Source organism: Sapajus apella, unplaced genomic scaffold, assembly GCF_009761245.1.
Source record: "Sapajus apella isolate SASKATOON/1434 unplaced genomic scaffold, GSC_monkey_1.0 scaffold60, whole genome shotgun sequence".
Taxonomy (NCBI): Eukaryota; Metazoa; Chordata; class Mammalia; order Primates; family Cebidae; genus Sapajus; species Sapajus apella.
In genome coordinates, this window is record NW_022437000.1 from 3082217 (window position 1) to 3104991 (window position 22775).

General features: G+C 37.0%; 1 protein-coding gene across 5 annotated transcripts in view; it reads left to right on the plus strand.

The window, feature by feature from the left end:
• Nucleotides 1-22775, plus strand: part of TPP2 (tripeptidyl peptidase 2) — a 77361-nt gene that overhangs the window by 24818 nt on the left and 29768 nt on the right. For all 5 annotated transcript variants that reach the window (XR_004259187.1, XR_004259188.1, XM_032246173.1 and 2 more), the window contains exons 6-17: nucleotides 1625-1788; nucleotides 5513-5667; nucleotides 6373-6449; nucleotides 8070-8197; nucleotides 8657-8756; nucleotides 12432-12580; nucleotides 14166-14281; nucleotides 14805-14973; nucleotides 15647-15804; nucleotides 16795-16871; nucleotides 18841-18947; nucleotides 21482-21636. Coding sequence is in view for 3 of the 5 variants with exons in the window: in XM_032246173.1 (XP_032102064.1) it covers nucleotides 1625-1788; nucleotides 5513-5667; nucleotides 6373-6449; nucleotides 8070-8197; nucleotides 8657-8756; nucleotides 12432-12580; nucleotides 14166-14281; nucleotides 14805-14973; nucleotides 15647-15804; nucleotides 16795-16871; nucleotides 18841-18947; nucleotides 21482-21636 (1555 nt within the window). In the remaining 2 variants the exon portion in view is untranslated. The remainder of the gene's footprint in view (nucleotides 1-1624; nucleotides 1789-5512; nucleotides 5668-6372; nucleotides 6450-8069; nucleotides 8198-8656; nucleotides 8757-12431; nucleotides 12581-14165; nucleotides 14282-14804; nucleotides 14974-15646; nucleotides 15805-16794; nucleotides 16872-18840; nucleotides 18948-21481; nucleotides 21637-22775) is intronic.

Sequence of the window (22775 nt, forward strand, 5' to 3'; positions counted from 1 at the left end):
ATTCTTTCATCATGTGGCAGATATTTATTGAGCACCTTCTGTGTACCAGGTTGACACTATAGAAGCTACTCCATGGACTCTAGACCCCATGGAAGAAAGTATTGGGAAGATCTGAACCAGTCTAGGAAGCATCAAGAAAGATTTCCCAGAATTATTAATAACATCTTAAATTGAGACTTGAAGGATCATCACAGTTAACTAAGCAGAGAGAGTAGAAAGGGTGGCAAAGGCTTAGGGGAAAGATCCAGAGGATGTGGGAGGAACTGTGAGACGTTTGGTGTGGCTACAGAAGGTATGATGGGAGCAGGAGGTGAGGATGGTGAGTAGAGTGATTATGAGGGCTCTTGTCTGGAGTTTCAATGTTGAGAACCATTGGAAGACATGGAAGATTTTATGCAGGAGTGAAAGGTGGAGGCAGGGCAGGCCATCATCAGCTCATCAGGCAACAGAGGTAAGGAAGAGACAGTGGAAATAGGCAGCACATTATGGACATGGGACTGTGTGGTTAGATGGGCTGGGAGAAAGGCAGAGGAGGGCTTCGTAGATGACTTCCAGGATGGACGCTGGCCGATTGCATACATTTTGGAGACAAGTGTGCTACTTTCTGTAGCATATGGAAGATTTGGTGACATGCGTTTTACCAACTAATTTTAAGCCTGATTCTGTTTAATATGTGACTTGTTTGCTCTTGCTTTATTTTCCCTATAAGTGTTTAGCATTTTATACCTTGGTATATTCTCTGTTATTTGAAATGACATCAGTCATATTAGGGTATGCATAAAAACAAATTTTTAAGAATCCTTTTTTCCAAAGTGTTGTAATTTATTAATGAAACATGCTTCAGTGTATTAGGAACATGCTTTGTAAATACTAAATGAAATAGGCTTCCATTAATTTATTTGGCAATTTTGACTGACATGAATAGCTTGTTAAAACAGTTCTTACAGCTAAAACATACTTACAGCTAAAAACATAATATTGAACTTTTAATGATGTTCATTTCATTTATGACTTTTAATGTTAAGTGTATTTTATTTTAATCAGGCTGTCTTCTAACGTGTTTGGAATATAATTTAAAAACTAAAATGTTAGTAAAATGGAAAAAACATGAAGGAAGACAACTATAAAATAATGTAGAAAATGCTTTTTGTGAGAAATAAATATGTCTATTGTAACTATAGGACTGAAGTTCAGTAAAATTCCCCTAGTTTCAAAGAGCTTGTGTGAGCTGTTAGATTCTTGAAGTCATCACTAAAAGCAGCAGGAAGTTAGACCTAGGCCATGTGTCTGAGCTATCCTAAACTGCTGTAAAACTCTAAGCCAGCTTTTAGCTCTAATTCTCAAAAGGTCAGATGGTTTTCAACCTAGAGTTTTATGAAGGACAGTATTTTTAAAGCACTTTCTGCATGATTTGAGGACTGGTTCCTATAAGCTATGTTAACTAATCTTTACTGCTGACTCTGAAACAGCCTAAATTGGTTCTAGATTGGTCCTAGGCAGTCATTGTATTTGTTATGGTAGAAGTAGTAGTGTAGTAAGACAGCAGAGAGACTATGTTACATGATCTTTAGAAAGGTAAGAAAATCAATAAATTTTACTGTCTTCATTTCTTTTTAATTAACAGAGCCTGCATTGATTCTAATGAAGATGGGGACTTGAGTAAATCTACTGTACTGAGAAACTACAAAGAAGCCCAAGAATATGGCTCTTTTGGCACAGCTGAGATGTTGAATTACTCCGTTAATATATATGATGATGGAAACCTGCTCTCCATTGTGACCAGTGGAGGTATTCAATTTCACATTGACCAATAAGACATAAATTTATGAGGTGATAAAGTGGTACATTGCTATAGCCCACAGCAGCCTTCTAAAGAATTTTAAGTTCGAGATCCCAGCTAAAGGTCTATGTCTGGAATCATAAATGTGATTCAATTCACCTGGAAGATGTTGTTTCTTAAGGTTATAACCATGTAGGATCCAGTCCAAGAATATAAGTGTGTTCAACATCAGAAAATGCATTGGTAGTCTGGGTGTGGTGGCTCACTCCTGTAATACCAGCACTTGAGGCCGAGGCGGGCAGATCACCTGAGGTCGGGAGTTCGAGACCAGCCTGACCAACGTGGAGAAACCCCATCTCTACTGAAAAAACACAAAATTAGCTGGATGTGGTAGCACATGCCTGTAATCCTAGCTACTTAAGAGACTGAGGCAAGAGAATTGCTTGAACCCGGGAGAGGCAGAGTTTGTGGTGAGCCAAGATTGTGTCGTTGCACTCCAGCCTGGGCTACAAGAGCAAAATTTGATCTCAAAAAAAAATAAATAAATAAAATAAATAATCCATCAATAGAATTCTTCTTATGAACAGTAATTTCTTTTTGTAGCCTTAAGTCTTGAGAAATTCACCCATTAGTACAGAGAATCAAATAAAAGGATGCTCACTGTGGCGTTCCGTGTGATTTCAAAAAAGTTAGAAACTAAATACCTATTAACAAAGAAATAGATTTTTTTAAACAACTCTGTGTTATTCTTACTATAAAATACAGTCATCCTTTGGTATCTGGGGGGATTGGTTCTAGAGTCTCCCTCAGATGCTCACGTACGTGGTATAAAATGACGTAGTGTTTGTGTATAACCTACACACAAAAAAAGTATAAAAAAAAAAGTATATGGTCCCCCGTATACTTTCAGTCATCTCTAGATGACTTCTCATACCTTACACTATGTAAGTGCTGTATAAATAGTTGTTACACTACAATTCTTTATTATTTATATTTTTGATCTGCATCTGGTTAAATTCCTTCTGGTTGGTGCAGAAACTGTGGATACAGAGGGCTGAATGTATTATATATCAATCAAAATGCTATGTATATAAACCTCTAATACATAAATAATAATGAAAAAACATATATTGATGGTAAAACATGTAAAACTCTAAAACATGCCAAATAGTACTATGCAGTGTTTATGCATATGTGTGTTTGTATGGTGAAAATGTTAAATATATAGATGGAATGATTACGCACACCAGCTCCAGGATGGTGGCTACTTCTGGGGGAAGTTCTCCCTCTGTGGGTGGGGAGAAAAAGGAGAATAAAGTGGGATGACTTTCTTTAACTCTTTAACACCCTCATCCTGCTTCCCAGCTTATTGAGATATAGCTTAAGTACAGTAAACTTCACATACATACATATATGTCATTTGATAAGCTTTTATGTAAATATGTAAATATACCCAGGAAACCACCACAATGAAGATAATGAGCATACTCTTCACCCCCAAAAGTTTGCTTTCTTTATCATCCAGCCTCTGTCCACCCACATCCCGGGGAGCCACTGTTCTGTTCTCTGTCACTCCAAATTATTTCATACTTTCCAGAATTTTATGTAAGTGGAATAAAAAATAAGGTTTTCTTTCTTTTTTTTTCTTTCTTTCACTCAGCATAATGATTTTGAGATTCATTCATGTTGCAATTATAAAGTTGGCTCCTTATTTCTGAGTAATAGTTCTTTATATAGATACACACACCACAGTTTATCCCGCTTCCCATTGATGGACGTTTAGATTGTTTTGGCATTTGTGTACAAGTGTGTGGTCATATATTTTTATTTATTTTGGGGCTGATAGCTGAGAGAAACAGTTGGAGATAGTAAATATGTACTCAACTTTTTATTTTTTTTCTTTTTTTTTTTTTTTTTTTTTTTTGTGAGACTGAGTCTCACTCTGTCACCCATGCTGGAGTACAGTGGCACAATCTCAGCTCACTGCAACCTCCGCCTCCTGGGTTCAGGCAATTCTCCTGCCTTAGCCTCTGGAGTAGCTGGGATTACAGGCACGCACCACCATGCCCGGCTAATTTTTGTATTTTTAGTAGAGACAGGGTTTCACCATGTTTGCCAGGTTGGTCTTGAACTCCTGACCTCTTGATCCACCCACCTCGGCCTCCCAAAGTGCTACCCCTAGCCACTTAACCTTTTAAGAAACTTCAAGCCATTATCTAAAGGGGCTGTACCCTTTTCACTTTCACCACAGTGTATGAGAATTCCAGGTGCTCTGTATCCTCAGTAACACTTGCTGTGGTCATTCTTAATAGTGGTCATTCTAACTGATGTAAAGTGTTTGCTTTCCCAATTTTATTTGGGGAAAAAAATGAGAAAGCCAGAATTGGCAACATTGGGTGCATGTTTTCTTACATGACAGCAGCTGGCTAGAGCAGAGGAGTCTCAGCATTGCCACAGACCCTGTATAAAGCCACAAAGAGATGCCTGCCTGGTTCTCCCGGAGCTCCAACTCACTAGAGTCCCCAAACATTAAGGTCCAGTGCCAGTTGTCATTTATTACTGTGCTGGTGTGGTTGTTTTTGTAACAGTAGTGGCGTATTTCTCTATATTCGTGTCTTTTAAGAAACAATTTTTTTTAAAGTCTTATAAAAATAGTTTTTTGTTTTAGTATTACTTTATATATAACATGTACAAAAACATGTACTAATCACAAGTTGTACAACTATTTGAACTACCATAAAGTGAACCCTTCATTATAGCTGTGACTCAGGTCGTGAATTAAAACATTATGAAGCCCATCATACTCCTTCCTAATCAGTAACCTACCCTCCCACCTCCTACAGTTAATTACTGTCCTGATCTCCATTGGCACATTAGTTCCGACCATATGGTATTGCTGTTTTTATGATCCAAAATGATAAAATAGTGGCAGTTTCACATGGTTCAGCCTTTTTCATTTATATGAAAGTTAATTCAATATATATCCATTTTTGTATGACTTCTTTAGTTCAGCCTTATTTTTGTGAGCTTTATCTCATAGTACATAGTAGTAGTTTATATTAATTGCTGTATAATTCTCACTTCTATTAATTGATATACCATGTAACCATTTACTATTAATGGATCTTGAGGTTATTAACGGATTTTGAATTTTACAAACAGTGCTGCCATGAACATTTTTGTGGGTGACTTGGGTGCGTTTGCACAAATTTTGTATTCTATGTAGCTAGAGGTAAGATGGCTGGCTCATAGGCTGTGGCAGTGTTCAGCTTTCACTCCAGCCAGCAGTGTGTGATATGTACTTCCATCCACACTTGGTTTTGTCACAGTTAACATTTTGGGAATTCCAAAAGGGACGTAGAAGCATCTTTTTGTGGCTTTAATTTGCATTTCCTAGATGACGAATGAAATTAAACATCTTTTCATGTGTTTATTTGCCATTTGGATATCTTCTTTTATAAAATGCTTTTTCAAATGTTTGAAAGGGGTAGATTCTCTTTTTCTTTTCTTTTGAATTTGAAAGATTTTTATATATTCTGGATATAAGCTCTTTGTCAGCCAATAGCTATGTTGCAAATACTTTTCCTTTGTGACTTGAGTTTTTACTCTCAATGAACATAGTAGCAGAGTAATGTGTAACATTTTTATCATGATTAATGATACGCAAATTGAATTGAATGAACTTTCAGTCTGTGAGTATGTTTTGTCATTTCCCGACCTTTGTGCTTCTAGGAGCTCACGGGACACATGTAGCTAGTATAGCAGCTGGACACTTTCCAGAAGAACCTGAACGGAATGGGGTAGCTCCGGGTGCTCAGATTCTTTCTATCAAGATCGGTGATACAAGACTGAGCACAATGGAAACAGGCACAGGCCTCATAAGAGCTGTGAGTGTTTGTGAGTTGTTGATTCAGAAGATTAACGATTAATGATTCTGCATATTTTTAGGTGTATAAGTGCTCCTGCTGTACCAAGAATACCTTGAACTCTGCGGTATACAGGACTTTGTTTCACAAAGCCAAAATCTTTACTAATTTGTTTTTAAATTATTAAATATTGCTAGGATAAGTTATTTGGCCTAGACTTTGTGAAAAAATTACTTACTTTATACTTGTCATTTTTAGCAAGTCTCCTAACAAGCAATTTTGAGATACTTTAAAAAAAAAAAAAAAAAAAAAAAAGGCCTCTTGGCCAGCTTGCTCCATCAGCCTAAGAGAAATTTAAAACCTCAACTAATATGCTATACTTCATTTTTACATGGGAAAGTATATTTAGCTTTAGTGATTTTTTTTTTTTTTAACCTAGGAGGGACCATTCCATTCCCTCTACCGCTCTCCCCTTCTAGCCCCACTCTTTTCTGGAAATGCTAGTTTTATTTTTTATTTACTACCTTACTGTATTATGTGTCTCCTCCTACCTTTTTGTATTTGTTTATGTGCTTATATGTCCAGGCATATGGTGATATGCCTGGAGGTAATTATAAATTAGAATATGGTTGGCTAAGAAACTATAGGATTATATATACCCTTATTTTACTGGCTAATCTGTTTCTATAAATTGCTGCCTAAATTAGACTCTTATCTTTTTAATAGATGATAGAAGTTATAAATCATAAGTGTGATCTTGTCAACTACAGTTACGGAGAAGCGACTCACTGGCCAAATTCTGGGTGAGTGTTCCTTGACAGTTGTTAGCCATAGAACCTTAGCCAGCGCAGAGTATTAGATGTTTTTCATAAGTGGATTGAATGTCACAGTGGAAAAAAGAACTCTTGCAGTGGTTAGATGGTAATTGTGTGTCTCTTAGGCCTCGGGCCCCCATTCCTATGGTCACATTCATTGCACCATGCCTGAAGTCTCAATTCTGACATTCCTGTGCTGTCCTTTTTGGCTGTTCCATGGTTAGGTCTCCCTCACGGTTTTTCTGAGATGTGCAACCCACTGACTCCGCTGGTGTTCTCTCACTGTCAGATGTACTGCATCCTCACTTCTTTTCCCAGGCAGTTTAGATCTGCCAGTGTGTTTATCATTCTAGTGACTACTTCCACAAGCACTCTGAAGCTATCCTCAGTTGTACCTACATACCTGACAGACCCTCAGACTTGCCGAAACCTTGCTTTTCTCTTTAGTGACTTGCATCTCATCTGCAAAACTTACTGTTGGTTGTGTGTATCACAGACTCATTCAGTTTTCACATCTCCTGAATCCATTCTAGTGTGTCTAGAATGCACCCCAACTCCCCTCCTTCCTCGTTGCCTTCATTGTCGTTTGCTACTGAATCCAGAGTCATGGCCTTGACCTTATGTTATTGTGCCTTTTTTCTTCATAGTAATAGCTATTTGAAACTACCTTGAGTACTTAATTACTTATTGATCATCTCTTCCACATTCCCATCACCAAGCTATCATCTGGTTTTTGAGGCTCTTTATTTAAAGTCCTACCAAAATGGAAATTTTATCAAGCTCAGCTCTAGTTTTCTGTTACCAAATAACTTAGTTTTATCAAATACCTGCTTCCAAGTTTCATTGGGAGACATCACTTTACTGCTCTTATAACATGCAGCCTATTATCATCAGTCTTTTCATTCTTCCCTCTTCTCTCACTTCACTATCTTCCTTACCTAAGTGTATTTCTTTCTCTACTTTAACTTTCATCCTCTTGAAGTCCTCTTTTGCTAGTGTTCTTTCCTATCTCAGATATTGACACTTAACAACTTCGAAGGGTCCTTTGCATGACCCTGTACCTTTTTAATGTTAACTTCATTTTCTTCACGGTCTAATTTCATCTCCTTTACTTAATGTCAGTAAATTTTTCTTGTTTGCTATCAAGCTCTAAACAGATTTCTTACACTTTAAAATCTTGCTCTTAAGTTCCTCCTAGTGCCTTAGTTACCTTTGCCAGAAAAGATGCTAGTTCTTTTGGGCAAACAGTTTCTACTCATAGTAGTATGTATGAATCTTCTGAGATGTGTCTTCAGGAATATGTGAAGTGGGGGATGGAAGTAGAACCACCTGTTGCCCCAGTCACTACTATTTTACTACTTCATAGTATATTTTCCCTTATATATTGTTTTGCATCTAGCATTTTTCCCACATTTAATTTGGCTTTATAACTGCTTCCCTACCCTAAAGCCCAAGTAGGGTGTATCACTTAGAATGGCTGTATCATGTTTCACTAAGGGTAGATGCACCACAATTTATGTAGCCATATATTCAAACAGGGTTTTAGGACTTTGTACACTTTGGGAATACAGGCTGATTATATGTTCAAAGGAATTCTGTCTTTTTCAGGAGAATCTGTGAAGTAATTAATGAAGCAGTATGGAAGCATAACATAATTTATGTTTCAAGTGCTGGAAATAATGGTCCGTGCCTGTCTACAGTTGGTTGTCCAGGTGGAACTACATCGAGTGTGATAGGTTAGTTTCCGGTTTTAGAAACAAGCAAACAAAAAACAATAGTTAATCAAATGTTACCTTTATTGCTACTACATGTAAGACACTGTACACCTTAAGTGTGTCCTCAGGAAACTTACAGTCTAGTAGAGGAACCAGCACATCTAGAATTGAATGTAATTTAAAGTGGACTGAAGTAAGTGGTTTCATAGAAATACAGATGCATGCTTTTAGGTGTATTAGCATATTTAATCTGTAAAATAATCCTGGGAGATAGGTATTTTATATCCAAAAGCAAAGTTCTTAGTAGAATGTCTGGTACCTAGTATACTTTCCTTGTTTCCTTATTAAATTTTATTCTTCCGTTTTTATAAGAGAGGGGACTGGTGTTGAGAGATGAGGCAGTTTCCTCAACTGAACAGTGGATTTAGAATTAGGATCCACCTTTGTTTTCTTTTCTTAATGATTAAATCCATCCCACAGGTGTTGGTGCTTATGTTTCTCCTGATATGATGGTTGCTGAGTATTCACTGAGAGAGAAATTACCTGCAAATCAATATACTTGGTCTTCGAGAGGACCTAGGTAGGTGCAGGTAGAACATGGGACCATTACGTTTATTTGATTAAACTTTACATGGTTGAGAAGGGCAGAATTATAGATAAGTTTGTTAGTTTTTTTCTGTTGATTTTTACTTTTCTCAGTATTTTCATTTTGATTAACAATCTCATCCCAGGGACAGATAATTAAAAGAAATGATATCATTTCATTGCTGAATGGAGAACATACCTACTCTGAGTATAAATTCTTATTCTGATATTTATAATCCTTCATTTACGAGAATCTAAAGAAAAAGTAGGGACTTGGATATCTTTAAATAATAGTGATAGCCTTGTTTTAAATAATTTTCGATACTTAAACTTTGGTGAAACAAAAGCCCTAAGCTTTTGTAAAGCTTCACAGTTATAGGGCCCGCATACCTGTGGCTTATGTTTTTGAAGTTATAACTTACTTTGAGCAATTTTAGGTGAGATCCATAAGTAAACAAATTCTGATTGAGAAATGAAGTTTATCTCTTTTGGTTCCCTGAAGCCCTCTGAGCTATATTTATCTGATTCTGGGAACTGGTTTTTCTCAAGAGGTATATGAAGTCGTAATTTAAGTAATTCTTCACTATAACATCAATGAATACATGCCCCTTCTGAAAAATGAAGCCTATTTTCATTCATCTCCACCTCTTTGGAGTTAATTTATGAAGAGAACAAATAGACTTTGAATTCAGTTCAGCAAATACCTTAGTGCCTACAGTGGGCAAGGCATAAATGAACAGTTTGTGATCTGAGTTTCAAATGCCATTTTAGGATAATGGGACTCCAAAGGTGGGAGCAATCACGTGAACCCTTCATAGAGGAGATGGTATTGGAGTTGGCCTTTAAGGATGGATAGGATGTTGAGAGACAGAAGAAAGGATTTCTGTATGCCAAGAATAACATAAACCCAAAGATGAGCAGGTTTTAGTGTAAAGTTTTTGAGGAAATATCTAGTAATTGAGTATGTTTGAAGTATAAGATTAGTGGGGAATATTTGAAGATAAGATTAGAAAATTGATTGTGATCAGGTCAGCTGTGATCATGTTCTATTCGTTGAGTTACAGATATCTTCCTAATTTTCTCTAGGTAATTTTCTCTTTAAAAAATAAACTTATCTTAGTAGCTTATTATAAAATGTCATTGAAAACAGCCAGGCTATGGACATCCACATGGATCAGAAAGCTTCGCTTTGCACTGTCATTGTGTAATGCCCCTGCCAGCCTAGCTAAAGACACTCAGAAAGAGTGACTAAGGATAAAAGCCAAAAGTCAGCAAAGCTTGATGTATTTCATGTTCATTTAATAAAAGTGCAAAATTATTAAACTTATTTTCCTCTAAAACTGATTTTGGAATTTTAAGTTTTTTCTTATTGTCAATGTAAAAACAAAGTATTAGAGAATGTTTAAACCAGCTTTTGCCAATGTTCACCATAGAGCATTTAAATAATTGTTTTAAGAAAACACCAAGGAGTTCATGATTTATGGGGGAAGCTTGGATTAAAGTAGATGTTGATTCACAAACCAGATGTTCTAAGAATTGAATTTCTTTCATTTTTCATAATAAACATGAAATATTAGAAATAATTTGGTTTAATTATTACGTTAGATGGTACAAAATCTAAAACATTGACTAATGGTCACTGAGCAGAGCATGTTCTGTAACCTTTGAAAAAACACTACCTCTGCATTGACTGAGACACACAGCATCTACTGACTTCCAGGTATTTGCACGTGTGGCATATTTCTTAAAGATTTATTACCAGATGTCTGGGCTGGGCAGGTGGCTCACACCTGTAATCCCATCACTGAGATAGACACTGTACACCTTTTTTTGAGACTATGTCTCAAAAAAAAGACATATATTACCGGTGTCTGAGGAAACAGGTTGTGAAGTTTTATTATATGTTGTAATTGAGAAAAAAAAATATTATTGGCTTTTTTTAAATTTTAAGGAAACATTTCTTTCATGAGACTTTTTTTTTTCCAAGATGGAATCTTGCTCTGTCACCCATGCTGGAGTGCAATGGCGCAACATCTGCTCACTGCAACCTCTGCCTCCTGGGTTCAAACAGTTCTCCTGCCTCAGCCTCCTTAGTAGCTGGGATTACAGGCACCCGCCACCAAACTCAGCTAATTTTTGTATTTTTAGTAGAGACAGCGTTTCACCATGTTGGCCAGGATGGACTCAAATTCCTGACTTTGTGGTCCGCCTGCCTCGGCCTCCCAAAGTGCCGGGATTACAGGTGTGAGCGACCGCTCCCGGCCAAGACTCATTTTTGGAATACTGATTTAAACATCTAGAAATGCTTTATCATTCACCGCTTTAACAGGCTACTGGAAAATAAAGAGCAATAAGTAATCAGAATTCATGACTCTTTCCACTTATTTTTTCCAATGCTATCAAATATCCAATACTCATTTTGAACAGCATTAGGCAACACAGTACAAACGAGAAGGTAAAAACTCACCCTGAAACTTATCTGTGACATGTACAGGTGACATTTTGGTGAACATCCTTTTAGTCATTCTCCCGTGCGTCAGTAGGAGATGACACTCTTCAGGCACTTTCGTAGCCTTTGTCATTCAGTATTACATTGTGAACATCTTTACAGTTCAACAGAAAATCATCTTATAGTAATTGCTCTAAGATATTTCCTAAAAGAGGTGCTGTCAGCCCATTTTAGGAGGAACATATACATATTGCTTTCAGTTCTCTATAAAAATGCAAAGCCAAATTCCCCTAGTATTTCTAGCCCAGAATAAAAATAGTTCACTCATTCTGGGGGAGAATGGTATAAGGAGAGTCTGGCACCCTCTGTGGGGAATGTATGGCCACTTTGCCAGGGAGGTGGAAGTAGTGTACCATTCTGTGCCATTCCTTCTTTACTTGGGGCAGAGGACAGAGCTTTGTTGGATGATAATGTGCTCATGAACTCTAACGGCTTTAACTCATCAGACTTTGCTTGGTTGAAGCCCTCAGCTGGGCAGTCCTGTTAGACTTGAGCTGTCCAGTATGGCAGCCGTCAGGGATATGAGGTTTGTCTGTGTTAACATGTGCTGTAAGTATAAAATGTATACAGATTTCAAAGACTTGGTACCAAAAAAAATGTAAACTAATTTTTCTTTTTTTCTATTAATTACATGTTGAAATGCTAACATTTTTGCTATGTCTAGTTAAACATATTAAAATTAATTGCACAAATGCCTTGTTAGCTTTTTTATAAGTGTGGCTTATAGAAAATGGTAATTTACCTATATGACCTACATTATATTTCTATTGTACAGTGTTATATTAGACCTTAAACAAAGGGAAAGCTTCTTGTTACAGATAAGAGAGAATGACATTCATCGAAGATTCAGAACAGTGACATTTATTTTCTCTCACTAAATGTACCTGACCCTATGGCCTGTCACACATACCCAGATACGTACATACACAGAGTGATTTCTGTACACATATAAGGAAAAAATAAATGCTGCCTGTGGGAAAATGGCTATGCTGGGTGTGTTTCCCCATTGATTCTTCATAATAATATCTTTGTCATTATTTGTAATGAGTGCAGTTAGTACATAGTGTTACACTGTTGGGTTTAGTCAGTGGCTGTCTTAAAGATGCCCATGTATGTTCAACTTTCACCATTTTAAGCAAAGTTCAATGGCTTTCCATTTAGTGCTGACGGGGCCCTTGGTGTGAGTATCAGTGCACCAGGAGGAGCCATTGCTTCTGTTCCTAACTGGACATTGAGAGGGACACAGCTAATGAATGGAACATCTATGTCTTCCCCCAACGCATGTGGAGGCATTGCCCTGATCCTTTCAGGTAAGCCTGTACCTTATTGCTCTTATATTATTGCACACTGATATTTTTGTTTTCTGAACTTCTTATGGTAAGGACATGCGGTAAGATTGATAATTCCCCGGGCACAGAGTAGATTTAAGGTAACTAATAACTTATGTGATAATGATAATTTGAATGTGTATTTATTCATTCAGCAGTGTATTTGTTGACTGTCTGCTATTAACGTCTATCAAGCAGTATTTCAGCTCTGGGGCTAAATTAGTGAACAAAGCATCAAAAATACCTGCCTATGTGGAGTTTATATCATAATTGAGAGTGGAGTTTATATCATAGTTAGGAGAAACAGACTTTGAACAAAATCAAAAACTATTGATATTGTACAGTTGATGGATACTGTGAGCAAAATGAGGTAGAAAGAGAAGTAGGGATTTCTAGAGTGGTGCACAAGACTAAATAGAGTGAGTGGCACTGAGTTCAGCCAGGACTCACGCTTCAGGTGGCCAGGCTGCTATGAAGCTCCACCTCAGAAACGTCCCTCCGTAAGTTCTCTCTCTCTGCCTCCTTTCTTCATCCCTTTTCTGACCCACACCACAGTCTTCTGCCCACCACATCTCCTCAGCATGGCCCGTCCACACTGGTGCCAGAGCACTACCAGGATAAGCCTGTGATGATTGATGTGCCACTGTCAGTGCCACATCCTTTTCTAGGTTGAAGCCCACACTCTTAGGATGGATCCTAACATGACTGGACCCTCATTTCTATTCTGTTCAGCCTCACCAAGTATGTCAAGGCCTCTTGGCCTCCTTTGGGTGTACTGCACTCAGCCTGAAAGTCCTTTCTGCCACATTGTGGCCTTGCAGACTCCTGTACATTCTCTAAGAGGTGGCATCTGTCAGTTCCTCTGCAGCTTCATCTTTTTTGGATTCTCACTGACAAAACTGGTCACTTCCTTGATTTGCTGTTATAACATCATCATGTTTCCATGCTTGTGTTGTTTCTGATAATATCATAAGTATTTATGTTTGGTGAGCTCTGGAGAGGACAAGAATGATGCACCACTCGTCTTATCAATTGGTAGCCTCCGTGTTCTTTCCGTAAAACACTAATTCCCAACCTGGCTGCACCCTAGAATCATCTGAGAGGTGTTTAATATATAGCAATCTCTGGGACAGTCCTCAGAGATTCTGATTTAATTGGTCTGTCATGCGACCTCAGCAGATTTTTGCTTGAGTCCCCCTGGGGTTTGTAACGTACAGTTGGGTTGAATACCATAGTCAGTAGCCATCTTGTTTGACCCAGCAGTGTTTTAAAGAAAATGTCATTCACATGCCGTTAGGTATCTGCTTTGTACATTTATACTGTGCTGCAAAACCTGCATTAATGCCACTGCATAATGAGCACACAGTGATTTTTGTGGAATGAAGCCTTCGTATGATGCAAGCAGTTTGAGTCAGACTGTTTAGTTCAGGTCTTCAAAAAAGATTTTAAAATGAGTGTTAAAACACAAGACATTAAAACCAGAGAGTCTACAGGTGATCATACTGGTGGGAAGCTAAGGTTTCAGATAGTGAGTACTACGCTACTTGTTTTTGTTTCTTAATTTTAGGTCTGAAAGCTAATAACATTGACTACACAGTTCATTCGGTCAGAAGAGCTCTAGAAAACACTGCAGTGAAGGCTGACAATATAGAAGTATTTGCTCAAGGACATGGTATTATTCAGGTATTGTTGCCTATATCAAAAATGGATTGTAAAGCATCATTAAGATAATATCTTAGATATTACTGGATAATATTTTGTTTTATGAGAGTAATTAGTATATCTGAGTTATGGATTATATGACCATAGCAGAGCTAAGCAAAAAGGATACAAAAACAAATTTTGTCGTTAAGACAAATGTGTTACACTAAGATAGAGAAATATAATAGATAGAGGCCATGTAGAGGTTAGAAATGCAAAGCAAAGAAATCAAGGTCAAAAGCTGGCCAATCATAGTGGCATAGGGATTAGTTCCTAAATTTGGTCACTTGAGAATAACAGTGTGAATAGAGTGGAGTGGAATATGTGACTAGTTCTGTTTGTAAAAATGTAGAATTTTCCTCTTAGTTGGGATACTAGGTAGTTTTGAGAAATGAATACAGACACTTTTTGTTTTACAACTGAAATGAAATTGGTTGGTAATTTGCAACAAAATATTCTCTTTCCCCAACCATTTATATCTTACTGTGTACATTCTTTTCATTAGGTTGATAAAGCCTATGACTACCTCGTTCAGAATACATCATTTGCTAATAAATTAGGTTTTACTGTTACTGTTGGAAATAACCGTGGCATCTACCTCCGAGATCCTGTTCAGGTGGCTGCACCTTCAGATCATGGCGTTGGCATTGAACCTGTATTTCCAGAGAACACAGGTCAGTAATAGGTTAACAGTAGCTGAAGTATTCACATTTGCAATTCGAATGAATAGTATCATAATAAAGAATTGTGGTTTGGGCCAGTGTTATGAAGAGAATACACAAATTGACAGTATGATTATTTTAAATCTCATAGACATAAGAGAAAATATTAGCGTAATTTGGGGTCCTTGTACAATGGCAATTTAGTTAGCATTTTAAACTACCAACAAAAACCACAAAATGAGCCTTCAGTGACCCACAGTTTTATTAAATTGTGGATCATAAAACATCAAATTTTTTTCAACTTTACCTACTTGCAGTTGAAGAATGGGAAATAGAAGCAGTCAGGGGAAACTGCAGCTCAATTCGGTGTGGATAAAAATAGTCCTCACTATTATCTGGCTGTCATCATTTCAGTTGACTACTATTACCTGTGTGCAGTACTGAAAAACACACTAAAACTTTTTATTTTAAGATATACCAGTGCTTGGTGAAAGTACAAATGGATCATGAGTATACTAAAACGTGAGGAAGATTATTTGACTTTTATTTAATCTGTGTTTTAGATAACATTTACATCCAGCCAAACTAAGTGGCTGCATTTTTTTTTTTTTTTGAAAGATATAACATTGTTAAATGGAAAAAAGGAAAAATACTCATCTTTAATTTTTGGTGTTTTTCATGCCAGAAAACTCTGAAAAAATATCCCTTCAGCTTCATTTAGCTCTCACTTCAAATTCATCTTGGGTTCAGTGTCCCAGCCATTTGGAACTCATGAATCAATGTCGACACATAAACATACGTGTGGATCCCAGGGGCTTAAGAGAAGGATTGCATTATACAGAGGTATTGATGTATCTTCATTTTTACTCTTTAAAATGTTTAAAAGGTAAAAAACAAAACAAAAATCCCAAGTATATTTGCAACGTATTGCTTTCTTGCTAAGAAATAACTAGGCCTAGCCACCAGCCAGATTATACAGTTCTTCTGGTGTGCCTGTATTCATTTAAACGCTGAAGTTTTTAAAGAATCCTCTTTTGACCTTGTATGAATAAGTAAAAGGAAAGAAGAGGTACAGCAGAACCTTTCAATTAGGTCTCCCTCTAACTGGTCTTTTGTTAGCTAAACATAGCTGCAGTTACCTGTTGTTGTTGTCCTAAGAGACAGAGTCTTGTCTTGCTCTGTTGCCCAGGCTGGAATACAGTGGTGTGACTGTAGTTCACTGCAGCCTTGAACTCTTGGGTTCAAGCAATACTCCCACCTTAGCCTCCTGAGTAGCTAGGACTACAGGCATGCACCACCATGCCTGGCTAAATTCTTTTATTTTTGTAGAGACAGTATCTTTCTATGTTGCCCAGGCTGATCTTGAACTCCTGGCCTCAAGTGATCCTCCTGCCTTGGCTTCCCAGAGCATTGGGATTACAGGTGTGAACCACCACACCCAGCCAGTTACCTTTTAATACTCAGATGAAGAAAGCATCTGTTAAACAAATAGTTATAAACCAGGTATACAATAGTATCACAATAGTATCTCTACGTCCAAAGTTGTCTGTAATACTAGTTTAAGTTCATTTTCAGTTGGGGGTAATTAAAATTCACCTGTTTTGTACTTGATGTCTCATTTTCCCATTTGAACTGGTCAGATGTTGCTATATGTTTGTTTGGGCTGTTTGCTATTAATTATGTGACCTTGTGTCAGGAAATTGGTGTCAATTTGTGGTTAAGACCTTGACATATTAAGAATAGATTGATTTATTCTGTTAATAGTTTAGACCTTTTTCCCCTCTTTTAAACTTTTGTTTATGGATATTGAAGTTTATCAATTCTTTTTTCAAGGTATGTGGCTATGATATAGCATCCCCAAACGCAGGTCCTCTCTTCAGAGTTCCGATCACTGCAGTTATAGCAGCAAAGTAAGTAACAGGTCATTCAAAACTTACTGTTACATCTAAGGTTTTAATGGCTATTCATGGAGGCTTGTGGACTTTTAAAGGATGACTAATCCAGAACCAGGTAATGAGGATTTCATCTTAGTTCTGCTCCCAGCTAACATTTTTAGGTGTCATGTGGTCAGCTATGCTGTCTCCCATGCACTCTGGGAATAACTGATGGCACCTGGCATCTTCCCTGCCTCTGCATCAAAACTGCTTTCACCAGAGTCACTTGTGAGCTCTGCATTGCCCAGGGCAGAGGATAACTCAGCCTTTGTCTTACCCGATCCCACTGCAGTATTTGACAATATTACTTCACTCCCATCCATTCCTGCCTTTTTAGTCTCCCTCGTGTTTGGGATTTATTCTCTTCTCTTAATGCTTGCACTTTTCTAGTTACCTACTATAGAAACAGACTCTTAACTTTCCGTCTTATTCCCCTGGAACCAAGGAAGAAATCAGATTATATTACTTCCTGGTTAAAATGTATCAGTGGCACCTTCAAGGATCAAGTTCAAGCTCCTTAAAATAGCAGACAATGCTCCCTCACAGTTATAGCCCTAGCCAGCGTTTCCTGTCATTTCCTACACCAAATCACATATTTTGGCCAAATCGCTGATTTCGACACTCCAGGTTTCTCAGGATTTGTGCGTGTGCACAGCTGATAACTTGGTTTCAGTTTCCTGTCCCTTAAGTTAATGACCAGGCGCATTCCTGATCATTTCTGGGTGAACAGAGTCCCTTCTTTCTGCTTTGTGGCACATTTTACATGCCCCTGGAGAGACTTTAGCCAATATGTTATAATTTTTTATTTAATTTACACCATTTGACTGTCAGCCCCCTGAAGGCATGGATTACTGTTATACAGGATGTACAAAATAAATTGTCTAGTGGGTGAAGGTGAGATTGGGATTGTGAGAGTCCTAGAAACCAAGCAGAAATTCTAAGCTAACAGTTCTGTTGAGTTAATTACTCCGGTAAATAGTAAGTATACAACAGATCTCAGCCTATGAGGAACATAGGATGAAATTGAGGAGAATAAATGTTAAAAGTGGTATACACGTGGATAAAATGTACAAACACTTAAATTCTCAGCCATATATTCCCTAGAAGTCCAGTAGGAATTTAGACAAGGTAATGTGTAAGACCTTTCGGAGGTCTTACATGCAATCTCCTTCAGGAGGCTTCCCAGGCTCCCTAACTCTTCCTGTCTATCTGGAGCATCTTATGTTAAATGTTTCTGATGATGATTTTCTCCATGCCAGGTTTTCTAGGGCAAAGAATCATATTTTCTTCTTTGTGATGTGTCTAGCTTCTAATAACAGTGCCTCACATATAGTATGCACTCATTTAAGTGTCTGTCACACTGACAAGAATTTATCTTTAGCATAAAATTTCTTTCCATAGCAGGTAGTTATACGTTTGAACTTTATGTTTCACGGATTTCTTACAAAAATGCTTTGAAAGTAGTTTGCCTTTCTTTTCTATTTTACGTCATGGGAGTGTTTTGAAGCTACAGGGGGAGCTTAATTTAACACCAATCTCACAGCTGTAATATCAGTGACATAAAACTTTACCTTTAATCTAGGACTCACTGTAGTTTGGAATCTGGTAATTGGAAAATTCTGTGAATGTTGTAGAATGCCTTTAAGAAAAAAAGAGAGTGCTTTCTTAATAGTGTGTGTGAACGTATCTTAAAATCATGAAATAGACAAAAAGCAGAATCATCTATACTCTGCTATTTAGAGGTTATCTCTGCTAACCTACTGCAAAAATTGGATAATATTGCACCTGCTGTTTTGTAACCAGCTTTTAAGTCCCTGTGTTTATTTCTAATGAACTGTTATTTTGCATTTGTCCAATAAAATCTAGAGTTTCTGTGGTTTTTATTATAAATATAAAACTTTTAAGAGAGTGTTACATTTAATTATTTACTTTTATTAATTTTCAGAGTAAATGAGTCATCACATTATGATCTAGCCTTTACAGATGTACACTTTAAACCTGGTCAGATTCGAAGGCATTTTATTGAGGTTCCTGAGGGTGCAACATGGGCTGGTAGGTAAAGTTAAAATCTGCGTGATCACTTATCTGTTTACATTCTAATGACTATAACTATGTGAGGTTCATTTATGTGTAACATAGATTTCCCTGATACTACTATATGTATTTGGGCACCTTAGATTTTCTATAAAGTTCAAAACGTTTTAAGATCTAGTACTATTTTGCATTGGCTCATACAGCAAATTAGGGCATCAAGATCTTTTTAATATTTAAGATTTGAGCTTAATTTAGAATAATGCCTTATCAGGTAATGATTTTTAAAATACTACAAATTAGTTTAAATCCAGCTGTTGCTTAAACCTCAAACCGTTAAACTCTTAGAATATTAGAAATAGAGCTTTAATCTTTAAAGCTCTATAATCAAATTAGAAGCTTATAAAAGATTTTCACTTCAGTGTCTGAAATTTTGAGGGTAAATGATTGCCTAAAACAATGCTCTTGAATTAACATGTTACAGTCCTATGAGAGTGCTCATGTCATTCTTTTATGCGAGAGCTGTGGGTAATACCATATTTTCCTTCACAATTTATATGTCCTAAATTTACAGTTTAGCAGTCAGTATGGGAGGGGGGCGGGATGGTATGTCAACTGTCAAAGCTCACTCAAAGGAGGCAAATATGGGCAGTCAAGAAAGTGTCACCCTTGCCCAAATTTAAATTAGTAGCCAGCATCGTTGATACTTCTTGGATTTGCCCCTCTGCTAAGTACTTTATAGAGAGTATCTTGTCTAGTCTCAGCAGAACCCTATAAGATAAGTAGGTGTTAGTAAAAATGGCTTATGTTTCACTTAGGAGTGTGTTTTCTATACTATTACGAAAGTACAGATATATTTACATCTAATACTTGATTGAAAATGAAATACTGGAATCACACGTGTGACCTGGTTTGGGAATTGCTGGTTGTATTTGGTTCTTCATACCGTCTTCTGGTCATCTATCTGTATGCAGTCTGTCTGTCACCTGGTATCACAGGAAATGCAAGACTTTTCTTGTTTTATGGAACTAGGTAAGGGCAAAATAATGGCAAAAGCTGAGGGCTAAAGCAATGAATTAAACAGCACTCAATATAGCCTGTTAATTTGCACACTGGGTTACAATGAAGCTATTGCAGCATTGAGAGGCTTCTGAGGATTATCAGGGGTTGTACTAGACTCATTCATTAAGCATCTGTTTCTGTACCATCTGTATGCCAGGACCTTTTCAGTGGGCTAAGGTGGTGAGCTGCTTAAACAAGGACCTTGCTTCCAGAGGCCTTAGGAGCATCTAGTCCAAGATACTGAGTTAAGAAAATTGGATTGGAGGGAGGCAGCATGGAGTAGTAGCAAGGCACAGGCTTTGGAAACTGAGAAGTCTGGGTTCAGATCCACACTCTGCCATACACTAATGTTTACCTGGGGCAGATTTCTAAATGATCTGAACTTCTATGTCAACTATAAATATAGTTTTTAGTCTGTTGTAAGGATTAGAGATGTTATAGAGTACTTGGTACATAGCTTGTCTTCTTTGGGATTATACTCAAATTTGACAGTACTTTTGGTGGAGTGGAGTCAAGAGTTGCTGCGTTGAACAGTTCTGGGGTACCAGTCTCATAGGGTCCCTTGGAGTTATACAGCTCCAGGCTCTTGTAAAATGTGCACTGTAAATTAAAGAATACAAAGCTATGGTTAATTAATACCGAATTGGGTATTTGTTTAGTGATAAATGGCAGTCATTATAATGCCCTGATTATGATTGGTTTAGGTTGGTACTGAAAATAATTTATTTTTTAAATAAAAATTATCAAATGAGCCGAATGCAAGTAGTTCAGAGCATTTAGCAGTCTTAGTTTTATTTCAAATAATTAGAAATATTGTCATAACACTAGATTTTGTATTCTTAGCAACTGGCTGGGTTCTGAGAGCTCTGTGCCCACTTGGTTTTGTGCACCGTGGGATTGGTCCTTGCTTTAGTTCCCTTGTATTCGTTTGGATGTTCTTTAGAGTAGCTTCCAATCTGGCACTGCAGTGATTGTGACTTACCTCCGCGCTGCCTCAGAGTAAAGTTAAGCATGCGTAGTCCTGTCAGGCTTTCAGAAGCACCCAGCACACAAGTAGACCAAAAGGAGAGAATAGGAAAAGTTACCAATGAGGAACTGAGGCATGATAACAAATAGAGGTTTCCAAAAATACAACCTTCCTTACTTTATCAGGAATCGATAGGTTTTCAGCTAAAACAAGGAGAGATTTTAAAAGGTACCGATTAATATAATTGCGTGTGCATCTATGACAGTTTGCTGTTTCTTGGTGTTCACAGCATCATAGTGGTTCTTTTTAACCGTTTCTTTTCTTTCCCATAGAAAATCTGCTGCCCTTCTAACTTTATTAATATTTTGTTGATTGTTTGTTTTTAAGGAAATATATGCAGATTTCATTTGAGTATATCATTTTATTTTGATCCCTGTTAATTCCCTAAATGGGAATTATTCAAGCCACTTTATGTCAATTTTAGTCTTACAAGTTTAAAGCTTTGCTTCTTTCCTTCCTATTTTAGAAGTGACAGTGTGTTCGTGTTCTTCTGAGGTGTCAGCAAAGTTTGTTCTTCATGCAGTCCAGCTTGTGAAGCAAAGAGCATATCGAAGCCATGAATTCTATAAGTTTTGTTCTCTTCCAGAGAAAGGAACACTGACTGAAGCTTTTCCTGTCCTAGTAAGTTTAATTACAGTTATAATCCTAAAACAATTTATTTACCTTTTCGGTATGAGCTAAGACTAGGTATTTGTATTTGATTTTATAGTTTGTATTTAGCACATTGGAATTGTGTATTTTTTTAATGCTACAAAAATGAAGTAGGAAGATAGAAAATCTAATTAGGGTACTTGAAACCAAGTTGGAGGTAAATATTCATCTCTTTAATTCTTGAATAGTGTAGTCAAAGAAACATACTAGTCTGGTAGATTCTGGTGCCTTGTAGTTTGGATCCTGATTTAGATTATTCCTTGAAGACTTGTTTGCATGTCATTTAATTTAATTTACTAATGCCAGGTTGTTAAGAAGCTATGAAGCTAATTTGCATTATAGGGAAACTGCTACTGCTTCATGTCTGAGTTATCTCAAATGATGGCAGATCTGCATTCTTGTCTGTGGTGTTGGAAATGACTAGCCCTTCTTCCATGGAAGGTGAAAGTACTGCTGTTCTCCCTTCAACTTGCTCCTTTGTGTTTTCAGATGGTTGTGGGATTTTCCCAGTATCTCTTTGTTTCTGGTTATTTTCATTTGTGTTCTTCCATGGATCAGTGTTACATGATCCATCTTTTTAAACTTTTAAATTCACTGATTACTAGAAAACTTAATTAAAAACTCAATGCTAACAGCAGGTTTTTTCCCCCTTTTCTTATGTTTATTTTTTAAAAGGGAGAAAGATGTAAATGACTGTAACATCAGTTTGTTTTGGTTGCCAGGCAGCTGTGAGCCCAAACTCAACTGTGCCTATTGAATATGACTTACAAAGTTGTATCTTTCTTGTGTCATTATTCTTGATTATTTTTCTTTTGGTCCTAATTTTTTATTCCACTTTGAGATAAGAAAAGCACATTTACTTTTATCTGCTTTCAGAAGCTGCCTAGGATCTTTTATGATAAGAAGCATAGGATTATGAGTAAATAACTATGTATATTTAAATACCTGCACCATATCTCTGCAAATGATTTGTCTGACTCAGCATAGCTGTTAAAAGGTTTTCGAGTTTTCTTGCTACAAACAGGAAAAGTTTGAAAACATAGAATTGCTCTGAAACAGCTAGTATTTATATTCTGTAATTTGAGAAAAAAAGAGATATGTTTTATTTA